At 43.4% G+C, this 24,666-nt stretch overlaps 1 protein-coding gene across 4 annotated transcripts in view; it reads right to left on the reverse strand.

Moving 5' to 3' along the window:
* Positions 1-523: 523 nt before the first annotated feature.
* Positions 524-24,666, reverse strand: part of PPP1R9A (protein phosphatase 1 regulatory subunit 9A) — a 718,476-nt gene continuing 694,333 nt past the window's right edge. For 3 of the 4 annotated variants that reach the window (XM_069211753.1, XM_069211750.1, XM_069211749.1), the window contains one exon: positions 525-5,815. In XM_069211753.1, the coding sequence (XP_069067854.1) occupies positions 5,603-5,815 (213 nt within the window). In that variant the 3' untranslated portion in view covers positions 525-5,602. Of the gene's footprint in view, positions 5,816-24,666 lie in introns of all 4 variants that reach the window. The other variant, XM_069211751.1, reaches the window with a different exon arrangement.

The following is a 24,666-nucleotide window of genomic DNA, read 5'->3' on the forward strand; positions in this document are numbered from 1 at the left end:
AAGAACTATAAATGTTGTTGTTGCAAAAAAGACCATTGCAGATAGGGAGCCTGTCCAAGACGTTATGCCTACACTTCTAACAAATGTACAGTATTTTCTAGTTATGCTTAGCATGCTTAGCTAGTATGTAGCAATTAAATGTTGAGAGAATGTAATTATTTTCAATTGGTTCAATCGCTGCAAAACAATTTCCTCAATTTGTACTTCATGACACTTTTGATTAATGCAACAGACATCAGTGATTTTAGTGGTGCGCAGTAATAAAAGATGCATAGGATTTGCTACATTTTCACTCCTGGTCAGTGTTTCTTTTATGTTTTCAATATGTAAACAGTGCTACCTGTACATAGTTATCTTAATATAAAATGACAACTGTGCAATAGTAATATTTTTATTTTGTTTTAGGTATGTCTGAACTGGTGCATGTGCCTGCATGAAATCAGTGGCATAATTTTGCCAAAGACATGTGAGCAATGGCTGTTATTTCACAAGAAGTCAAATTACTTACTATTATACTTCTTTTTAAAAAAAAGATCTTTATTGAACGCTTTTAGCTGACATCAATTAATAAATAAGGTTTGATGATAGGCACAAACACCATCTACAAAAAAAAACATCAAAAGCCAAACAATTACCTATTTTTAAAATATCAGTCTTCAGATGCTTAAATTCCCTGGGGTGCAAAGCACTTCACATGTTTCATGCAACAATATACACAGAGCAGCTACAAATCATAAATAACACAACTGGTAGGATGTGTCCCAGATGTAGATATGATGACTTCGTGTACTGATGGGTAACACACAGGGTAAGACTTGTATTTTGATCAAGCCTGGCTGGCAGTAGAAATGGTATTATTTGGTGCAAGACCATGAAGACTTTCAATGTGTTGTATTACTAATTTATTCTTAAGGGTAATGTTGGTTAGGTCTTAATAGAAATTAAATATAGTGCAATTCAATTGCTTTGGCTCCTCCTGAATCTATACCAATATACTATGAACCAAAGTCACTATATAGTTGTAGTCATGTCCTAAAACTATGGCCCGTATTTATACTTTTTTTAGTGCCGCATGTGCGCCGCTTTTTGACGCAAAACTGCGCAAACCTACAAAATACAATGGTATTTTGCAAGTTTGTGCCGTTTTTGTGTCAAAAAACGACGCAAATGCGGCGCTAAAAAAGTATAAATACGGTCCTATATTTGAGAGTGCATACATCTTTTGTATCCTTTAAGATGATGCTATGACATTTCCTCCAGAAAAAAATTACGTCACAAACTTTGTCGGAAAAAATCAGCAATTATTCATATAGTATGAACCTCATAACATGTGTGAAAATATATGTAGCTAAAGGTGAAGCTAGGTTTTGATGTTTTACTGAAGCCATTTTAACAATGTCTTTTTGAAGCTGATTAGGTAAAACTCTATTTGAACAATTCGGATTCGGATAAAAAAGTCATTCTATGTAAGTAATGTACACATTCAAATGGGAATTTGGCTGCACTTACTGATGTTCTGTTATTTTCGGAATTCCTGCCCTCATTTACAAGGCCCTTGGTGCAGGGCGGCGCAGTAAGTGCTTTGCTGCGCCACCCTGCACCACCAGGAAAGGGCAGAAATATGCTGTATCTACAAGATACAACAGATTTCTATCCTCTCCCCCTGCTCTGGTGCACAAATTGCTGCCAAGCCCCAACACAGGCATCCTTGCACCATGGTGCAAGGGGGCCTGCATTGTGGGGATGATTGTTTTTGTGCAGGAAGGGAAGCCTTCCTGCACAAAAGCAGTCACAAGTGGTATTTTTCTCTTTAGAAAGAGGAAAAAACTGGGATAAATAAAGATATTTCTCCCCATTGCGTCACTCTTATCCCACCCCAGCGCATTTCCAGACTCGTAAATCTGGGATTGCATTGGATTTCTTCAGGATCCATGGGTGTTGCATGGGAACAGCCCAAGCAACACCCATAAAACACCCCTTTCCCACATTGATGTTCGTGAAAGGGGTACTTATTTACAAGGCCATGAAAGGACATGCAAGGTGACTGTGAACAGCTTTGTAAATATGGGCTGTCACACTGCAGCACTGGAGCGTAAAAGAATTGCATTCCAGTGGTGCAGTGTAACGCTAGGGCCTCAGAAATGAGCCCCCTTGTGCTTTATTTATATCAGTTAGGGTGATGAAAATGAAAATGGTTTAATATTTTTTAATGTGTGCTTGTCAGGGTTTGAGATGGTTTTATGAAAAATGGCTCTGTGTACCTTACACTCATAACAGCCATGACCATTAAAGTACTGAAGGTAGAAACTAGAAAAAATACAGGAAAGAGTTTCATTTTATCTGACAGATAAAATTTCATATGGCAAGATCAGTACCAAATGCATAAATGTTGGGTGTCCCTACACATGATAATCTCCAGCATAGACTCTTACTCCTTGTCATAAGCAATAGGTTAATGTGTTTTAGAGTCACTTGTTTTTTTCACACTGGCAAAGCAGGTACACACAACATAACAACTATTCTTAAATTTTAACAACTGCAATTGATAGTTGAACTTATCTTTAAGTAAAAGGGTGGTGTCTAACACCCTAAAACACATATTCTTGGTATATCAGTACACAGAAGGTAAAGAATAAAGAATACATTTTACAGTGTCCTTGGAAGAAATTATTACACAAGGTCTCATAAACACACAAAATATGTCAGTCTCATAACATATAAGTAGTCTTAACTAGTATATACACCTCTAGGATTGACACTGCTGTAAACACATTTGACTGAAACAAGGAGTGAAACATTTGCTGTTTCAAGTAGCATATATCCAGTTTGTCCCAGTACTTTCTTTAGTCTCCCAAACAGCCATACTGTAGCATAAACAGACCTTGGAAAAGAAATAAAAACTCGCTACTCTACGTTTTTTGGCAGCTTTCTAAAGTTTTATAATACCTTCAACAGTGATCCTAAACCAATGCAAGCATCAGATTTGGCTATTGCCTCTGCATTTTCTGCTATCATTGTGTATCTCTACACTACCTTTAAGACCCAAAAATGTAAGAATAATAATGAAATAGCTTAAAAGATGTTTGATCACGCTTATAAAATGTGTGCCAAGGAGAACTGTATACAGAATGGCACGCAGGATCACAGTTGTGATCGATACAAAAAATCAAATAAACTACTTAAAATGTGTTATTACCAGAAGGTACAACCATGGGACTCCACAACTGGCACCACACAATTAAACACATAAAAAGTGCTTCTAATGTAGAGTGTCTGCAGAAATCTGCACTAAAGCTAAGCAAATGAAGGCAAATTGGAAATCACAAGCCTTAATATACATCATATCATTAAAAAAGTACACATAAATACAAAATCCATTTCCACAAGTACATTTTTCTTCTTTGATTTGAAAGAGTTCAGATGCTTTTAATGGGAAATGCCTTTTCTTCATTCTCAATTAATTTATGTTATAGGGGGCAAATAAAAAAATGTTGATTGCATCATCATGGAATCACCCGGAGTAGTCTTCAGACTTCTGTTACTGTACCAGGCATAGGGCTGCCAGATACACAAATTTCAGCAACAATGTATGTTATGTCTCTATCAACCTGCAAACATTTCAAAAACACAAATTAATGGAAAAAGATACACAAAAACTATTTGGATATGTAGATTATTTGTCCTATTGGTTTACTTTAAGAATGATATCATAACCAGCAACTTTGAATAAGTAATAACTGTTGTCCTACTTCATGAAGTTGATTGTTCATTTTAATAACAAATTATGAATGTAAAAAATTACATTTGTGGTGATACCATTGTAATCATATGCAGTAACAGGCTTAAAGTCCTATCATGAAAAAGAAAACACTTATGACACTATTATATTATGCATTTTAACAGCTTCTGAAGGGTAGACTCAAGTAGCAGATCATAAATAGATATTAAAAATGACTAATGACTGTACAGATAGCTTTAGCATTGTCTACTGTACAATGGTTCTTGCTTTTCTTTCTGAATAATAGTCTAAATGTGTATAGTAACTATAGCTATGCTAATTTAATTTGCCAGAGTGAACAAGAACTAACCGTAGCTCTGACTTTTAAAATGCAAATCACAACCATTTTGACATTAAATTTACCCTGAGATAAGGGCAAAAGCAGATTTCTTAAAAAGTGACAATAATGAATTGATTTTTGATAACATAAAATTAATTAACAACAAAATCAAATACCATTATTGAGTAATGTATTTATCGAAGAAACAAATTCATTAGTAAATAAGGAAGTTCTTTATGATTTTCAAACTACGTTAGAAGGAGGAACAGACCCTAATTCAAAATAAGAAAAATCCTCATAGTTTTCAACCTTCCAAAGCAATTCATGAAAAACAGAAAAAGATCTACTAAGAACTATTGATTTAATAGAATGTGTCACGTGATAAAACATGACATCTGTGGATCTGTGATAATATTGTATGGGCGAAAAATAATCCTAGTTACATTGTGTTCCCACAATTTATTTTTTGAAAAATCTAAAAGTTGTTCAAATTGTAGCTCATAATGTGGTAACAAAAAGAACACTTCACATACTTATACTGGAGGGTGAAGTCATGAAATAGTTGCATTTGTTGAATTGACAAATTGGAGTTTGTCTCTATAGCTGCTGTTCTGAATTTATGAAATTCAAACTCAGAAATCTATAAACATTTATGACTGAACATAAGAAGACAGACTATTGGTCAGATTATATGTTTTGAAAGGAAAAGCTCTTGTTTGTGTGGTATTTGAAACCATACTCAACATAGCTCAATAACACAATCTACTGGAAGAGGTTTGAATCCTGGTAATCCACAATGATAATATTTAGTTTAATTCAATTTATGAATATATGTTTTTACTATCGATCCTCTGACCATCTAGTGCATTTCGATAGCAATAATAATAATAGTTTTAATAATGATTGCCAATAAATAGTATTTTAAATATGTGCCTTCTAAGACACATTGCACCTGAAAGCTCTTCCAAATATAAAGATGCCATAACTATTAGACACATGATAAGAATCTTAAAACACAAAATTAGAAACCCATTGCATACAAAAAATTAAAGTAAAAACAGATTAAATTGGTAACTGCCACAGAATAAGAGGTTTTGGTGTTCTTCTTCATCTCCCAATATCTCATATGTATCTTTTATTACAGATGCGCAGAAAAGTAGCTCATCAGAAGGTGCAAACATGAGGACTTTTACAGTGGAATGACTTTTCTTCTTTGAGTGTTAAACTGTTCACACTCAATGTCAATGGAATCTTATTTGCATCCCATACAGTGAGATGCAGTGCACACAACAGTTATCCCAAAAGGGTGAATCTGGCAATATGAAGGATGATGATGACAAAAAGACTTTCTTTTAAATACTGTATGGTTTCATAATTAATGGCAGCACTATGCACGCTCTCAGATCAACATTTGAGTTGTGTTTTTATTGCAGTGAAATGTTACTTCTGAGCATCTGCCTCGACAAGGCCACCTCACATTTCTTTGTAGGGATCAGAGAAGTTCAATGGAGGTTTCTCCTTGTAATGTTTATAACGCACATTGATCACAGCTCAGATTTCATTTCTGTTGCATCCAGAGATAGTTTCTCTGCTTTCTTTGCCCTTCTCTGCTGTTGTTCCTGTTCCTTCTTCCTCAGCTTTTCCTTCTGTCTTTCTAGTTTTTCCTGCACTTTTCGAGCTTTTTCCATGGACACCTTCATGTCCTTAAGTTTTTTTTTAATGATTGCTCTATCCTGGGAGGAGTGAACACCCAAATCCTACAAATATACAAATAACAAATGAGAGAGTCAAAGAAGGTAGAAATATCACTAATCCAAAAATGATGCAATTAACTTGTAAGATATTACATTAAGAACTACAATCAATGTCTGAATGTGCACATAAATAAAGTGCTGTTGCAAGTCATTTAGAAATTCTTATTACAAAATTACATATTATTTAAAACTAAATAAAACAATTGTGATAATTATCAGATGTTACCAAAGGAGTTGTAAATATTGTCTGAATATTATACCAACAAAACGCAAAGATAATTTGATATTAAGTCAGTATGACAAGTAAACATCAGCTTTAACATGAATTATTGTACACATATATATTCCAGTTTTATTACACAGGAGGAATATTTCAGTGGTGCAGAGGTAAATAGTATATATACACTACTCAGTTGCAGTGGTAAAAAGAGAAGCAAAAGTTATCATTTGCTACAACAGATTAAAGAATAAGGCTAGTCAACAAATGGCTGGACTACCATTTAATGGTACTGTGACCAACCTGATGGTACATTTTCGATTTCCTAAAGATTAAGCCCTACGTTTTTTTACTTTTTGCTAAATATAAAAGCAACATTTGTGACACGGAGGGAATTTCACTGAGCACATGTTGAACACTGTGTTTTTTCCCTGCCTGGTAAAATCATGCTACACATTAAGTTCCAGGTTTTGATAAAATGTGGTAGCCATAGGGTCAGAAGGCTCACCCTAAATAAGATGGGTCTAGCTATGCCATGTCCACTGGTAAATGCTTGACAGTGAGCATGTTCCCAATGGTGGAGCCGAAGGTAGTGCATTACTAGTGACCCTGCAGTTAGCATATTCATCAATCACTGGCTGTAAATGTCAGCATGTGCAATAATACGCAAATATATAGATGTATGGCAAGTATGCATGTATATCGACATTCCACATTTTGGCTGTTTCTACACTGTATGCAAGCAAAATAAAAAGAGTACTAGCTAAGCATTATTTGAATGGGGATAGAGGACAGAAGCCATATTGTAATTGGTAAGTTAGTTCAAAACAACAGCAATAATTGTAAGAAGATGCATCAGAGGAACTGTAATAAAAAAAGACAAAAAGTGCAACAAAGAAATCTACTGTGATAGAAGCAGGGAGGAAGGGGTGTATGTACAATATTGACAATAAATTCAAACCAGATACTGCATCACATAGAAACAAAAAGTGAGAGTTTACTTTTATTTCAAGGGAAAAATAACTGGACTGTAATTGGGGTCTGTGGTGGAAAAAAACAAGTACCCCAATGAGATAATGTTACGAGCAATCCACAGAGAACCCAATTGAGAGGCGGTGGTAGTCTACACTACTATTAATCAAAAGTGTAAGTCCAGACAGCACCTGGTATGAAAAATATATGTGTTCCCTCTGTGTACTAAAGTCACAAGCAGGCAAGAAGGAAGCTGAATAGAGTAAGGTGAGCGAAGCCTGCGGAGGATGTTTCAACCACTTGCTGTAAAATCATAAAGAATGGTATGTTAAGCTATATCAGAAATATAATAAATCGTCACATTCCCAAAATCCATCTCTCCAAAGATCCCTAAACTTCATAATCCAGAGAATCTCTATTCTACATAATCTTGGTTCCTATTGCCATCTCAAGGGTCAATAATTATTTGCTGTATACCATGAAATATAACATTTGCGAGACAGCCCTACCCTGGACACATGTGACAATGGATGGCAATAGGATATCTGGTGTCTATCTAAATGATCACTCTGTTGTGATCACTCTGTAGGTATTGCCTTCGTAAGTGCTCTAATAGTGCTCGCACACTGATTTTAATACATGTGCAACCAGTACATAAACATCATATTTGTAAGTGCATCTCATGTCTGCATCTATTTTGACTGTTGAACTTGAGAAGATTGACACATATTACAGCTAGCAGTGGTCTCATAATCGATAAGTTAATTTCAGTGTCTATAAAGAATTCTACTGACTGTACTAATGTTGGTACCATATTGGGGTGCGGGTGACTGGTTCCATCACCAGGACTGTCCATGGAGGGTCTGATTGCTTTTTGAGATAGTAGGAATGGTCAAGGCTTGGAGATGCCGTGAGGTGGGGATGAGGGCTGGGAGTGGAGGCAGGGAAGGGAGAGGGTGGGGGTTCAAAAGCAAAATGAGGAACAAAGAAAATCACAAAAATATGTTTTCACAGGAATGTATTAGGCTGTGCTGTATGGGCGAGCAGAGCTGTTGTGGAATGCATCATATTATGTCTCATTTTTCTCTTGGGATCTCTTGTTTGTCTTTTCCCTTTGAGTCATACATTTGGCATATTCTGTCAGTAAATGTGTAATGCCTAAATCATAGGGATAAACAGGCTAGACTAGCTGCATCATTGAGGAAACTGAAGACAGATATTGCCTGCCTTAAGCAAATGTATACATCAGTAGATGAGAAACATCTGTTGGGGACCCTGGGATTTTGTCTGAAGGTTCATAACACACAGGAGAGTACTGTGAGGGCGGTAGAATTCTGAGCTAAAGCTGGTTTTTGTGTTATCAACAGGTGTGCTTCGGATAAGTTGAGCAGATGGGTTTTAGCTGAATGTTAAAAGGGGGGGATTTAATTTCACTATATGCTCAGTCTATGGGTCCAATTTAGATTAGGGAACTGTCATAGATAGTTAGGCAATAGAATTGGTGTCTTTGCAGGCACCTATAGTAGTATGCAGATATCTTAATTGTAATTTGGACACAGTACACCCTTCCACACAGGGGTACGGTTGGTGGAAGTCGAAGGTCTACCAAGCTATAAAACAACTTATGGAACTGCACATGCCTATTGAGATTTGAGTGGCATTAAAGAGTGTGGATCTGGGTTTTACTTATTGTTAGTTTCCCCATAAAAAATTTTTTCTTCTTCTGGACTACATTTTAATTTCATCCGCTCATGAGTGGGGCCAAGTTGTTGAAATACCCAAGATTATTTACTGATCACAATTCCCTGAATTAGGTTATCCCAAAGGGGCCAGAGTTCGACACTCATGGTCATTTGACAGAGTACCATTATCGACCTTCGACTGTTTCACCCACATGAAGGGCTGGCTGAGGGAATTTTTAAATATAAGTAGATGCAGTGCTGGATCAGGGATTAAATGGGATGACTTGAAAGCTGAGATAAGGGTGAAACACTTAGCTATAGCCTTAAAAACCAAAGAGTCAAAGATAACAGGATGTAGGAATTACACAAGGAATTAATCACCTTGGAGGGGCTCCATGCAAGGATGAGCATGAAGAGGCAAGAGGAAGGGCATGTGGAACGTGAGATTCTTCTAAAAATAACAACTGTTAAAGCTGGGATCAACAGCATACTTCCTAAAAAGGGCAACAGATAAGTATCAGTCACACAAGGCAGAGTGCTATGAATTTAGTGATAGTGTAGTGAAACGACTGGCCATAACAGCAAGGTATAAAGAATTACAGGGTGGTATTAATACCTTCAAGCACAGCCATGGTCAGATAGTAAATAGTCCAGAGAGTATAACTGGGTTATTTGCTGACTTCTATAGCACCCTTCTATAGCACCCTGTAGCAGGAGGATCTGGTCCCCCCCATCAGATATTATTAAGCAATATCTGGATCAAGTAGGCATTGTGGCACTAGGAGAAGGGGTTACAGTGGAACTTGGCTATCTGCTCACCTTTGATGCTAAAAATAGCCACTGGGCTCTTTGGCACTGTGGACCACCGTGGGGCCAATTAAAATTCTATTTGAATTTTACTGCACCTTTTTCAGTCCTACTGGCTGATATGCTTGTCACACTTTTGGAAGTACAGCAGGAACAGTCTGCTCCAGAATAATGGTCAATCACCAGCATAGTGGTATTTTTAAAACACGAGACACCAGTTTGAACCCTGGATCTTACAGGACAAATTAATTATTAATAACAATGTTTAAAATCTACTCAAAGATGCTAGCAATCCGGTTAAGCAGGGTCATTGCTAGATTTGTCTCTCCATGGCAACATGGGTTTATCCCAGGTTGTGGTACGACAGATCATATCAGATGAGTAGTTGCTCTGTTTGATATAGTAGAAAAAAGGAGGACCTCTCTGGCAATGATGCTGCTTGATGTGAAAAAGCCATTTAACCAATTCACCCGGGGCATATTTATGGGAGGTACTCAAGAGGGAAAGAGGGAGGCCCAGCAGCTATATGGATCATGCACACAAATCTGACAGGTAAAATACAGCTGATGGGCATGAAATCTGATAGCATTAGGATCACAAGAGGAGCAGGGCAGGGAAGCCCATGTTATCTTTTGTTTGCTCTATGCATTAACCTTTTTGTTGGTTACATTTACTAACAACTTTGCTGTTAGAAATGGGGTCTTTGGTTGGCAGTCAGGTTACCCCCTGTCCAAGCAAGGACCCTCACTCTAGTCAGGGCAAGTCACACACAGTCCAAATTATCCCATGCCCACCCTCTGGTAGCTTGGCACTGAGCAGTCAGGCTTAACTTAGAAGGCAATGCGTAAAGTATTTGTGCAATAAATCATGCAATAACACAGTAGAACACCACAAAAATACACCACACAGTGTCTAGAAAAATATATAATATTTATCTGGTAAAATGCAGGTCAAATAGATTAAGATGCAATAAGTATACGTTGAGATATCACTGTAAAAATGATATAAAGGCCCTCATTATGACATTAGAGGTAAATCACGCTTATTGCCCGCCAACTTACCACAGCAGCGGAAGATATCTATTCACCATATTATGACACACACACACCAATCCGACAGAATACAGCCACATACACTAATCCGCCAGTCTAAAGGTCAGTGATAAAGTGGCGGTATCAAAACCCACACCGTTACCCCAACAGAACAACGCCCATCCCATTATGACCCACTAATCACCACGGCGGACATTCAACAGCGGTAAACCATTGGCGGTATATACCGCCGCGCTCACAATGGACACCCACATACAAAACAATACTACATTGGACAATTCAAACAACACACACCTGACACCCATACACACACCACACCCACACACCCACAGCACTATAAAACACACACCCATATTACCCTCAACCCTTTACGATTACAAATCATTGCCACCAGAGAGACACCAAGACCACTGAGATAACTAGAGCCACACACTATTCACACCTACACACCACTCATGCACTCCACATCTCACACCCCAACACATTACCCAAGACACCCTCACCAACACACCCCACATAACACCCATGGCACCACAAAGATAGCCCCGTTTCACAGAGGAGGAGCTAAGGGTCATGGTGGAGGAAATAGTCAGGATAGAGCCACAGCTATTTGGAGCACAGGTGCAACAAATATCCATTGCAAGGAAGATGGAGCTATGGTGGAGAATCATGGACAGGGTCAACGCCGTGGGACAGCACACAAGAACAAGGGATGACATCAGGAAGAGGTGGAACGACCTATGGGGGAAGGTATGTTCCATAGCAACAAGACACCAGCTCGCTATCCAGAGGATTGGCGGTGGACCCCCACCTCTTCCCCCATAACTCACAGCATGGGAGGAGCAAGTCTTGGCAATACTGTATTCTGAGGGCCTGGCCGGAGTCGGAGGAGGACTGGACTCTGGTAAGTCAACTCTCTACCATTATCTCCCCCTACCTGCATGCTATCACATACCCACACCCTCACTCCCATCACTCCACTACATCCCACACACTCCACTATCACATCTCACTTATCCCAATGTCAAGCCCTGCATGCTGTAACAATGCATGGACACCCCTCACAGATCTGCATGGGCACTCATCTCTAAAGCATGCACAGAGAACTAACAATCCCACCATACACTAACATACACAAGTGAAAGCTGGCAGGGCAAATCCAACCATAGAGGGGAAACCAGGGATGTACAATATGTATACACATATACCATAACACATCATTTACATCCCAACAGGTACCCCAGCCAATGTCATCGGAGAGGAGGTGCCAGCACTATCCAGTCCCCCAACAGAAGAGGCCCACAGTGATGACAGTAACTCTGGACTTCAGGATCTAGACGATCTACCTGGCCCATCAGGGACCACTGGACAGCTGGTTACCCAAGCCCAGTCACACACCACCGCAGAGCCTCCCCCATCAGGATCCAGCACCACAGCACCCCACTCAGCGTACCCACACCTCTGTTACCAGGACACATCAATCAGCAGTGTGTCCACCTATACAAGGACCCCAGGCCACACCTCGTACACAACACAATCAGGGACCTGGGGCCAGTGGCAGTGGGCACACGGTTCAGGGGACAGAGGCACCGGCCATAGGGGACACTGGGAGGAGTGCTGTGCGTCAGGTTGAGGACAGGCCCAGGGAACCGACTCTCCAGGAGGCACTCTCTTAGATCCTGGGAGCCTTCCAACATTCCCAGGAAACGATGGGCCAGATCCTGGACAACGTGCAGGAGAACAGGTGGCTGCAGGAGGGACAGTGTCAAGGGATCAGGGACGACTTGCAGGCCATCAACAACACCCTGATCTCCATAGCAGGGGTGCTGGCAGACATGGCCAACATTATGAAGGAGGCAGTTTCACACCAGCGGCCCCTGCCACTAGCCAGACATCTGAACAGCCGTCCACTCCTGCTGACGCTAGTGGCCAGGAAGCCCACCACAGGACTCACAGGCCACCTCCACCCCTCCCCCTGCAGAAGATGAACCACCCCGCAAAAGTTCCCTGTGATCCAGACAGAAGCCAGAGATACATGCCAAGACCCCGCCAGGAAATGAGACTCTCCTGATTGTCCCCCTTGTGTCCCACTCAGTCACCCTGTCCACCTTGAACTGCCACTGCTCCCCTTCCTATGTCCCCTTGGACAATGCACCTGTGCTACAGACTGGAAAAATACCCTGGACTTTCCTCCATCATCACCCCATCCCATTGCACTTTCCCCCTATAGGTTAGCACTTCAATAAACACTCTTTGAAAACAATCCATTTGGAGTATGTCATGTATATCAATTAGTATTTTTAAACAGGTCCAAACATTGCAAATTAACCGTACATAGAATGAGCATAGATTAATGACCTGTAGCTGGCTGTAGTGATCAGACCAGGAGTATCTGTCAAATCACCAACATCTGAAAAATGAATTGGCAGAGGGAACAGTAAGTGGGCATAGCAGTGGGAAATATCAGCATGCCACTGCCACACAGATTACAACCAAAGTCAATGAAATGTAAAGTTGCACTGTCCTACCTGACTGTCATTGGAAGTACTGACGGATCACAGATGTTCTGCCTCCTCATCCTCCCTGTCCACAGGGTCTACTGCTGCCACAGGGGCATCTCTAGTCTCATCCTCCTGCAGAAAAGGGACATGGCATCTGAGGGCCAGGTTGTGCAACATGCAGCATGCCACTACTATCTGGCAGACCTTCTGGGGTGAGTAGAAGAGGGATCCGCCTGTTAGATGGAGGCACTGCAACCTGGCCTTCAGGAGGCCAAAGGTCCTTTCAATGATACTTCTGGTTCACCCATGTGCCTCATTAAAACATTCTTCAGCCCTTGTCCTGGAATTCCTCACAGGGGTCAGCAGCCATGATAGGGTTGGGTAACCAGAGTCACCGGCAAACATTGAGGGCCATATTTATACTTTTTGACGCAAAACTGCGCTAACGCAGTTTTGCGCCAAAAAAAATAGCGCCGGCTAACGCCATTCTGAAGCGCCATGCGGGCGCCGTATTTATTGAATGGCGTTAGTCGGCGTTAGCCGACCGGCGCTGCCAGGTGTGCGTGAAAAAAAACGACGTACACCAGGCAGCGCCGGCGTAGGGAAAAATGGCGTTTGGGCGTCCCAAAATGGGGCAAGTCAGGCTGAGGCAAAAAAATCGTCTTAACCGGATTTGCGCCATTTGTTTTGGGTGCCCAGACGCCATTAACATGACTCCTGTCTTAGCAAAGACAGGAGTCATGCCCCCTTGCCCAATGGCCATGCCCAGGTGACTTATGTCCCCTGGGCATGGTCATTGGGCATAGTGGCATGTAGGGGGGCACAAATCAGGCCCCACTATGCCACAATTTTTTTTTTTTTTAAATACTTACCACAACTTACCTTTTCTTCCCTGGGATGGGTCCCTCCATCCTTGGGTGTCCTCCTGGGGTGGGCAAGGGTGGCAGGGGGTGTCCCTGGGGGCAGGGGAGGGCACCTCTGGGCTCATTCTGAGCCCACAGGTCCCTTAACGCCTGCTCTGAACCAGGCGTTAAAAAGAGGCGCAAATGCGGGGTTTTTTGCCCCGCCCACTCCCGGGCGTCATTTTTGCCCGGGAGTATAAATACCACGCACATGCCTGGGAGTCATTTTTTAAGACGGGAATGCCTACCTTGCATCTCATTAACGCAAGGAAGGTGTTCACGCCAAAAAATGACGCCAACTCCATGAACTTTGGCGCTAGACGCGTCTAACGCCAAAGTATAAAAATGGAGTTAGTTTTGCGTCGAATTTGCGTCGAAAAAAACGACGCAAATTCGGCGCAAACGGAGTATAAATATGCCCCTGAGGGACAACATTTAGCCACACACTATCCTATATGGCCAACACAACACCCATACACCAACATATACTGGGTGGGAACCAGGGCTCACCTATTAGCCACACCCTGTGCCTCTGTAGTTGGGACATCACATTTGGGATGCTGCTATTCCTCAAGACAAAGGCATTATGCACCGACCCAGAATACTTAGCATTGATGTGGGAGATGTACTGGTCCACCAAGCACACTCTTACGATTCCTGAACACCTGTTCATTCTGCCGGGGGACACACAAATGTAATAGGTGTACCATCAATCACCCCAATTATGTTGGGGATATGCCCCATTGCATAAAACTCGGTCTTCACTGTGGCCAAATCCTCAACCTGGGGGAAAACAGTGTAGCTGCACATGTGTTTTATCAGGGCAGACACCACTCTTGTCAGCACTACTGAGAACATTGGCTGTGACATTCCTGCTACCAAGCCCACTATCGCTTGGAAAGAACCAGTTGCCAAGAAATGAAGTACAGACAACACTTGCACAAGAGAGGAGATCCCAGTGGGCTGACGGATAGCAGATATCAGGTCAGGCTCCAATTGGGCACACAGCTCTGTGATTGTGGCCCTGTCAAGTCTATAGGTGAGGATAATGTGCCTGTCCTCCAATGTAGCCAAGTCCAACAGGAGTCTGTAGATGGGAGTATGTCTCCATCTCCTATTCATCCGCAGCGGTAGGTATCTAAGGGACACAGGTGAGGAGGCTGTCACAAACATTGGAGCCACAAAAGTAGTTAGCATTCTGTAAACATGTAATGGGTCTGTGTGATTTTTCCAGAATGTTCCTATTTCTCCAGTAACGCAGCATGATTCCATAGGGCTGCCCCCCCATTAAATGGCGTTCGCCTGTCCTGTGTGGAGAGACAGGTGGAAGTGAGGTAATTCCGCTGATGTTGTGTGCCGTGGCAGGAGGCGGGAGAGAACCACTGTGCAAATCCTCATTGGTTAAAATTGGGCCCTATGGGGTACAGTGGCCAATGGTGATCTACGCCAGCAGTGACGGTATGCACCGCCGCGGACGTGACCGCCATTTTCTATCTGATTCCCCACTTGCTACCTGACCTTCCATAGGAAAGAACCTACACTGCATGTCCTGTTGAGACCTGTGTGTGGAACCTACCATGGCCCGTGTGACTGGGGAAAGGGCCCCAGCCTTCACTTTGGAGAAAATGGAGAGACTGGTGGATGGGGTCCTACCCCAGTATGGACTGCTGTATGGGCCTCCAGACCAACTGGTGAGTACACTGTGGGCACAATGCATGTGGCATGAATGCATGGAGTTGTGTGTGTGAAGGCCTTGTGCAAGGGGGGTGGGTGGATGTCCTCTTTGCGGTGTAGATGCTGTGTGCTGGACTATGTGTGTGCAAATAGTGATGGAAATGGGTATGGTGGGCCATATGTGTAACTGGCTGGACTGTTTGTCTAATGGTGTTTTCCTGTGTGTATTGCCTCTGCAGGTCGGCTCCCATTAAAAGAAGGGTATATGGCGTGCCATCGCCAAGGATGTGCGGACCCTGGGGGTCTATGGCAGGTGGAGCACCCACTGTCGAAACGGTTGGAGGACCTCAGACGCTGGGTACGGAGGACGGCGGAGGCCCACCTGGGGATATCCTCCAAATGAGGAAGGGGTGCCCGTCGGACCCTGACCCCCCTGATGGCCGGCATACTGCCGGTGGCCTATCCAGAGCTGGATGGGTGTTTGAGGGAATCACAGCAACTACAAGGGGGTGAGTACAGTGGGTATCATTACAACATACGGCTGGTGGGGTGGTATCCGGGTGGTGGATGTGTGATAGTGGGTGACCTTAGGCCAGGCCGAACATAGCAGCGTAGGTCCTTTGGTGGCTAGGGTTCGGAAGGGATAATCCTGCCTACCTTGCTTGTAAGCATCCACTACTGGCCAAGGCTGTGTGGGTCCCAGGTGTGCTTCAGTTGGTGGTGTGTGTCCCTCCTCATGCCTTGGTGGCTAACAATGTCAGTGGTGGTACAATGCATAGTGCGTAGGCCTGTTCCCTGTGTGTGAGGGTGCTGTGTATGCCAACGGTGGTGTTGGTGCAGTTATTGACCCAGTGTATCTTTTGTCTGTCTCCTCCCCTTTTTTGTTTTGTCATCCTGTCCTTATGTGCATTAGCATCATCTGACGGACGGAGCTGCATCCCACAGGACCCATAAAGCAGAGTCCACCAACGCTGAGGGCACCAGTGGGATGGAGGGGAGAGGAGCACCACGGCGGAGACTGGATGGGACAATTGAGACTTGACTTAGATACCTCCTCCGATGGAAGCTCCCTGGTGGTGCTAGACACTTCTGTGACCACCCCAGCTACAGGTACAACCTCCAACCCCGTACTAGCACTGCCATCCCAGCAGCCCCTCAGCGAGTTGCCCGTGCCCGCTCACCCAGGACGGTGGGCATCTTCTTTGCCCCAGGCGCCTCAGGCCCTACCCCAGTGAGCCCTGCTGCCCTCGGTGAGGAGGCTATTGACTTCCTGAGATCCATCTCTGTAGGGCAGTCAACCATTGTGAATGCCATCCAGTGGCTGGCAACGCAGATGCAACAATCTAAAGCATTCTTAGAGGGCATTCACACTGGATTGGCGGCCCAACAGAGATCCATCTAGGCTCTGGTCTCCTCTTTGATGGCAGCCATTGTCCCTATTTCTACCGTCCCCCCTCCAACTACCCCTTCCCAGTCCCATTCCCCTGAACCCCGACCCATCCCAAGCACACAACCAGACGAACATGCACACGGGACAACACTCAAGAGTGTCACAGGAAAACACAAGGACCACACTTCATCCCACAGGCACTCACACAAACACCATCCAGTTGTAGACACAACAACATCCACTATTTCCACTGTCTCCCCCTCTTCCTCCTCCTCCACCTCCCACCGTTATTTCCACACTCACACCTGCATGCACTACATCATCATCCACGACATGCATCATCACAACACCAAGCAGAACGCACACCTCACTGCCAGATACCTCCACAACAGCCATGCACACATCCCCTGTGTCCTCTCCCACTGTGTCTGTCCCCCCCAAGTACACAAACGCAAGCACTCTGACACTCAACAGCCATCCACCTCACAACAGCATACAGCCCATGCACCTGCACCCAAATCCAGCAAACACCTCCAACAACCACTCCCTCATCCTCCACTCCCATTACCTCTCCCTCTTCCCATCCCAATGTCCCTAAAAAGCTTTTCCTTTCCATCAATGACCTCTTCCCTACCCCCACATCCTGCACTTATGGCCAGCATATCACGTACCCAGCCAAGCACCTCAGCCACACAGTCCACGGGCCCAGGTCCATCCACACCTATTCGTGGTGGAAAGGATTCCAACCCACATATACTGAAGGGGAAGGAGCCTGCACCTGCCATCCAAAAGAGGAAGGAGCCTGCACCAGCAGGTAAGAAGGGCAAGGGGTCTGCACCAGCAGACTAGAAGGGCAAGGAGCCTGCACCAGCAGGCAAGAAGAGCAAGGAGCCTGCAACAGTAGGCAAGAAGGGCAAGGAGCTTGCAACAGCAGGCGAGAAGGGGAAGGAGCATGCCCCTGCCACCTAAAAGGGGAAGGAGCCTGCACCAGTAGGCAAGAAGGGGAAAGAGCCTGCTACAGCAGCTGTCATGGAGCCCCCACCACCAACCGTGGTTGTGCAGCCATCACAGGGTGCAGGGGCTGTGCAGGAGCCTCCCACCACCACAGTGCAGCCATCTGAGGGTGCAGGGGCTGTGCAGGAGCTTCCCACCACCACCATAGTGCAGCCATCACCACCGGCGGATGCAATGTGATCCTGCCTCCATGGGCTACTGTGCAGCCTGTCCACTCCAGAACCAGTGGGAAAGACACCCACTCGAGAGACTGTGACCTTGCACTGCCCAGGACCAATCACAGAGCATATTGACCACTCCAGGACCAGTGGGGAAGACACCCACTCGAGAGACTGTGGCCTTGCACTCCCCAGGACCAAGTACAGGGCATGTTGCCCTCTCCAGAACCAGTGGGGAAGACACCCCCTCAAGAGACTGTGGCCTTGCACTCTCCAGGACCGAGCACAGGGCATGTTGCCCCCTCCAGAACCAGTGGTCTTGTTTCTGCTTCTGGCTGAGGTGCTCCTGCCACCCCCTGAGGTGCCTGCCTATTTGCCAACTGATGCCCCTGCAATGTTCTCTCCGTATTGATGCAGGTGACAATTGGGGCCTTGGACTTTGCCTTGTGGCCCTGTGGCCCACGCAAACTGAGGACTGGGCAGTGTCCCTTTTTCTGTACATTTGTAAATATCTGTAGCATTGGCTAAATTATTATTTATACTGTGTTGATCTTATTGCCATCACTTTGGTACATCCCTGTTGTCCTTGTATTATTCAGCCAATTTAGGTGGATTAACTTGTTTTCTTGTGCAGCTGTTTGTGTGTATGGTGTGCATATGGTTCCTGTGTGTGTCACTCTCGTTTTCCTCCACCCTCCCTTGTATGCTAGGCGGCTGTACTCACCGTCATTGTCTTCGCCGGCGCTGGTGTTCGTGCTGGAGCATAATGTAGAATATCATCAGAAAAACTTGCTGTTCTGGTTCCATGGAGACATGATTCTTTCTTATATCTCCAACGGTGAGTCCTTTCACTTCTGTGCAGAGTTTCTGTCAGGCTTTTGATGTCATTGGTACCACCCTGGAAAAGGTGGCGGACTGTGTAGTCATAATATGGTGGGCGTAAATTTGACTTCCGCCTGGCTGTAAGCGGCTACCTCCAAGGTGCCTGTTGTTTCCGCCCTGGCGGTCGGTGTGGTACATTAGCTATCTTTTGGAGATCTTTCCGCCATGTTCATAATTTGGCAGTAGTTACCGCCTGCCTATTGGCGGTATTACCGCCACTTTATCACCAACTGCCAGGGCCGCAATGAGGGCCAAAGTGTCTTTAGTCTCTTAAAAGCAATAAATGTCTCTTGCAAGCACAAAGTACCTGGTTTCTGTTCCAAATCTCCGCAAGGAACCGCAGAGGAGGAGATGCGTGGAAAACAGGGAGGTGTGCAATGATTTCTCAGGCCGCACACAGTGATGTGTCATTTCTTTTTCACGCATGGAAGGCTTTGCGTCGATTTCTGGCTCTCTGTTCTGGATCCTCTTCGGGTTGCTGGGTTTTCGGACGCCCCGGGGACGATATGTTGAAATCTGGCACTGACAGGACGAAGTCACAGGGGCTGCGTCGATCTGGTGGGCATTGCGTGGAAATTTCTACCGCATGGCAGGTGCTGCATTCATTCCTCTCAGAAAGTCGGGCTGCATCGTTCCGGCTCGGCTGAGCATCGATCTAGTGGGCAGTGCGTCGAATTTCCGGTTGCTATGCTGGTAATGCATCGATCTTCTCCTCGCGAAGTCTGGCTGCATCGTCCGATTCGACGTGCAGTGAATATTTCACCGTGATGCAGGCTGTGTGTCATTTTCTGCTGGCTGTGCATCGATTTCCGCCGCACAGGGAGTTCTTCTTGCAGGAATGAAGTCTTTTTGGTCCTGAGACTTCAGGGAACAGGAGGCAAGCTCTGTCCGAGCCCTTGGAAAGCACTTCTCAGCACAGCCAGAGAGCAGCAAGGAAGCAGTCCTTCACAGAAAGCAGTCAGGTAAGTCCTTTGGGCAGCTAGGCAGTTCTTCTTGGCAGGTTGAAGGTTCTGGATCAGCTTCTCTTCTCCAGGAAGTGTCTGCGTTGGTAGGGGCAGAGGCCCTGTTTAAATACCCAAATGTGCCTTTTAGGTAGGGGAGACTTCAAAGAGTGGCTTAGAAGTGCACAAGGTCCCCTTTCAGTTCAATCGTGTCTGCCAGGGTCCCAGTAGGGGGTGTGGCAGTCCTTTGTGTGAGGGCAGGCTACTGTCCTTTGACATGTGTCCGAGTCCTGGAAGTCCCATTCAAAATGCAGATGTATGCAAGTGAGGCTGAGCATCCTGTGTTTGGGGTTTGTCTGAGTGAATGCACAAGGGAGCTGTCAACTGAACCTAGCCAGACGTGGATTGTAAGTCACAGAAGGATTTAAGTGCAGAGAAATGCACACTTTCTAAAAGTGGCATTTCTAAAATAGTAATATTAAATCCAACGTCACCAGTCAGCAGGATTTTGTACTGGCCATACTAAATATGACCTCCCTACTCTTTTCAGATCAGCAGCTACTACTCAAACAGTATATGAGGGTAGCCCTAATGTTAGCCTATGAAAGGAGCAGGCCTCACAGCAGTGCAAAAACACATTTAGGAGTTTTTCGCTACCAGGACATGTAAACTACACAGGTACATGTCCAGCCTTCTGTCTACACAACACCCTGCCATATAGGTTACCTAGGGCCTACCTTAGGGGTGACTTATATGTAATGGCAGGTCTGAGATATGGTTAAGGGTCTACTTAAGCAGCAGGCCCACTAACAGCTTTTAATCAACAGGCCCTGGGAACATATAGTACACTTTACTACGGACTTATAAGTAAATTAAATAATTGCTGAGAACAACTTCCTGAGAAACCTTGTGTCCCTTCTGCCAAGCACTCCACTGTTCCTCCTTTTTACGGATCTTGGCATAAAACGCATTGGTCATAAAGCCTGCCTACGCCTCCTGCTGTATTGGCGGCGTCTCTGGACTACCCCAGAGCTTGAAATTAAATAATCCAATTGAGTATGATCCAATTTCATCATGTTTAAAGGGAGAGAGCATATGCACTTTAGCACTGGTTAGCAGTGGTAAAGTGTGCAGAGTCCTAAAACCAGCAAAAACAGTATCCAAGAAGTGGAGGGAGGAAGGCAAATATTTAGGGGTGACAACCCTAAGGCTGTCAGGTCTAACATTTGCAATATGTTGTGTGGTGGTAAATGGATTTACAACCAAGATGCTGGAATATGCTGATGATGTTGCCATTGGTAATACAAATCCTGATGGAGCCATCCGGGAAGTTGAATTGGAAACGGTTAGGTTCAGCTGGACATCACAGTACTTCCTAAATAAGGAAAAGACACAAATTATCTTTAATGATAACACTCCCATTAACTAATGTTGAAAGATTGATAGTGCAATCTGTCTGGGAGTAAAGGTCAGAACATGTTTCACCATTAACATTGAATTGGAACCCTCAGGAGAGTTAGATCATGATGAGTTTGACACAGCTGTTGCTCAGTTGGGCAGATATTTTTCAAAAATGAAAAATGTTGTTGCACACAGGTTTAAATTCTTTTCTAGAGAGCAAAAAACAAAATAAAGCAGTAAAACTTTAAATAGTGCTTTGAAGATTCTAGCAGCCAAATGTGAATTTGATAATTTAAAGTCACAATTAATCAGAGACCAGCTAGTGGTAGGACGTAATTCAAAAAATTACAGGAGTGTCTTTTAACGTGCAAAAATTATTTCATGGTTAAAGCTATGGACATAGATAAAAGCATTAAAGCATCTTGTAAGAATGCAAAATTGTTAGAAGATTCCATGACCAAAGCTACAAAATTAAGGAGTTGTAGTCAGTAAATCAGTTCCTAATACTCCCTTAGAGAATAGATGGTTTAGAGGGATGACTAGGCCTAACGTGCAGTCACAACAGTTAAAAAAAGTAGCTACATGCAGTTCATCAGCATGTTTCGTCTTTCAAAAACTGCCATATACAGGGTCAACACTGTAAGAGGTGGGGTAAGATAGGTCATTTTTTCAGAGTGTGTAGGGGAGGAAAGGACAGTAGCATTTGCTGTGTAATCAGTGACGAGAGTAAGAATATTGAGGGTGACAAACACAAAATACGTGAGGAATTATTATTGGGACTGAGAAGTGAAGGCGCTTAAGGAGGAAACATATAGCTGATCCTGATTTAGAGATTACTATTGAAGGATAGAAATTAAACCTGTAGTCGACGCAGGTGCTTGCATCACAATAGCGTCCCAAATGAAATTTGATAAATTGTGGCTAGATAAAACTTTGTGCCCACCAGATATTTTAACAGTGATGTTTGAATGACGTAGAGTGGATTTAATAGGGTATTTTCAGGTCACCATCAAAACTGTAGGAGAATTCATCTAGGGCAGGGTGTATAGCAAAAAAGGTATCAGTCTTTTAGGATAGGTACATCAGGATTAGTTTAAGTTAACAATAAGGTCAAGTTAGACAACCCATTACCGTTGAGAGAGACAAGTGTGTGCGTGACAAAAGAAAATTTCTGGCAGGAAAAATATAGTTTGGCATTTCAGGACAAATTGGGCAAGATAACTGATTTCACCCTTAATATTAAGGTCAAACAAGGTGTGCCACCAGTAAAACACAAGTTACAGAACATTCTTTAAGAGTAAGGAAAGATATTTCTGACATGCTTAAAGATGTGCTCGAAAGGAATTATTGAAAAGGTTGAAACAACACAATGGTTCTCTCTGATTTCACTAACAAAAAAGAAATCTGGTGAACTCACAATGTGCACAGACTTAAGAAGCGTCAATAAAACCATATGGGGGGACAACTTCCCATTGGCAAGAACTGAAGACTTAATTACAAAGGTAGGGCATTCCAGTTGGTTCACTAAGCTGGACTTAAGAGCTGCATATCATCAGGTAGAGCTTATTAAATATTCCAGACATTTAACAGCCTTTGTTACACTAGAGGGAGTATTCCAATTCTGTAGAATGACATTTAGCATAGCATCCGCTGCAGCGTTTTTTCAAAGACTAATGTGCAGGATACTTATCGATTTTCCGCAGGTTGCAGTCTTTCAACAGGGGTGTGAAATCCCTATAGCCCGACACCCAGGACATAATGTTTGGGGTCAAGGACAACAAGTTTTCCTTGGGAAAAATAGGCCACCCCCTGCAGGACAAACACTTTTGCTGCCAATTTACAGAAACACATTAAAGAGCAGGGAAAGGAATTGTCTGCAGATGAGATAATATGTGTTCATGTGTTAATGCTGTTTTGAAATTACATTTCAGATTCATTAATGTAAAGACTTTATTGTTAGGGTGAGCATTCTAAATAAATGTTGTAAGCTTGGACTGCACTACAGAGGTCCAGTAAAACAAATGTACACATGTTTGCAAAGATTAAAATATGGGTGCTACATATAATGCTCCGTGAATGTTCTCTGATTAAATGCAAATTTTTGCAGAAACTGGAATGCAAGATTGATGATTTTCACTTTCAAAATACAATGTTCACAAAAAATGCAACTAGGATAAAACATTTTGCTAAACTACTGTGAAACTTAGGTATAATTCTTTGAAGCACCATTTAGTAAAATGCATGTTTGCCTGCTAAAATATTCATAATGGAAAGTCAGTGTAACAAATGTCAACAAGATTATGCGAACCGTGAGTATAAACAAGCACTGGCAAAGCCAATAGGTCCAAATTGGTGGTCAGTCTTTCAGTTTTGCCAATATGTGTCTGTTTTGATATGGCTGTTGTATAACTTTATTGTTACGGGAGCTGCTGGGCCCTAACCATTGTAACACATATTAGCAAAAAGCAAACATATGTTTTGGTTGTAATAAGCACACATTGCCACAGTAGATCCTGGCACTGAACAAAACTACTTTGTGTGACGGTATGTTCCTTGTGAAAGAGCAGATTGTGATTGTTGACTGGTAATGTAACATGAATTTGTAGAGCGTGGAACTTGTCACATGTGAGTGTATCCAGGTGCTGAGAGGGAGTGGGTTCTGAAAGTAGGTTTAGTCACAGTGAAGCCAGACGAGAGATGGATAGAGATATCATTTTAATAAAACAAAAGGTCTTGGTTAACACCACACCTAATTAGAGGTCCAATTCTTAAAGAATGTCACAAAAGTGCACACATGCTATATGTCTTTGCATTAGTGCAGATTTGCGTATTTCATGAAGTCACAAGAATTTACAGACGTAGACCAGGAAATCATAGTCCTCGAAACTATTTGTGAACTGTATTTTAGCACTAGCAAATATGCAGGTGTAGATTTGGTCATGCGAAAATCTGATGAGCATTTACAAGTTCACTTTTCCTTTAATCAATTTTTTCTCAACTGTTGAAGAAGTTTTACTTCTGACCCTTGTTTAGAGTAAATTTACAGCCTTTCTCAGTATGGGAAATGATTAGAGAAGAGCTAGCGAAACCCCTTAAAACATGCAAGGTAATAACATTGCACAGACTTGGGACAGAAAGGCATTCCAACATTGTTACTTTTGCTTACCTCTAACTCCTGCCCCAGTATGAAGATCTATGGTAACGTGGCAAAATAAAGAAATTGATATCCACGCCCTACTACAGTACAAGCCCTGATATGAT

Source organism: Pleurodeles waltl, chromosome 10 (genome assembly GCF_031143425.1).
Source record: "Pleurodeles waltl isolate 20211129_DDA chromosome 10, aPleWal1.hap1.20221129, whole genome shotgun sequence".
Classification (NCBI taxonomy): Eukaryota; Metazoa; Chordata; class Amphibia; order Caudata; family Salamandridae; genus Pleurodeles; species Pleurodeles waltl.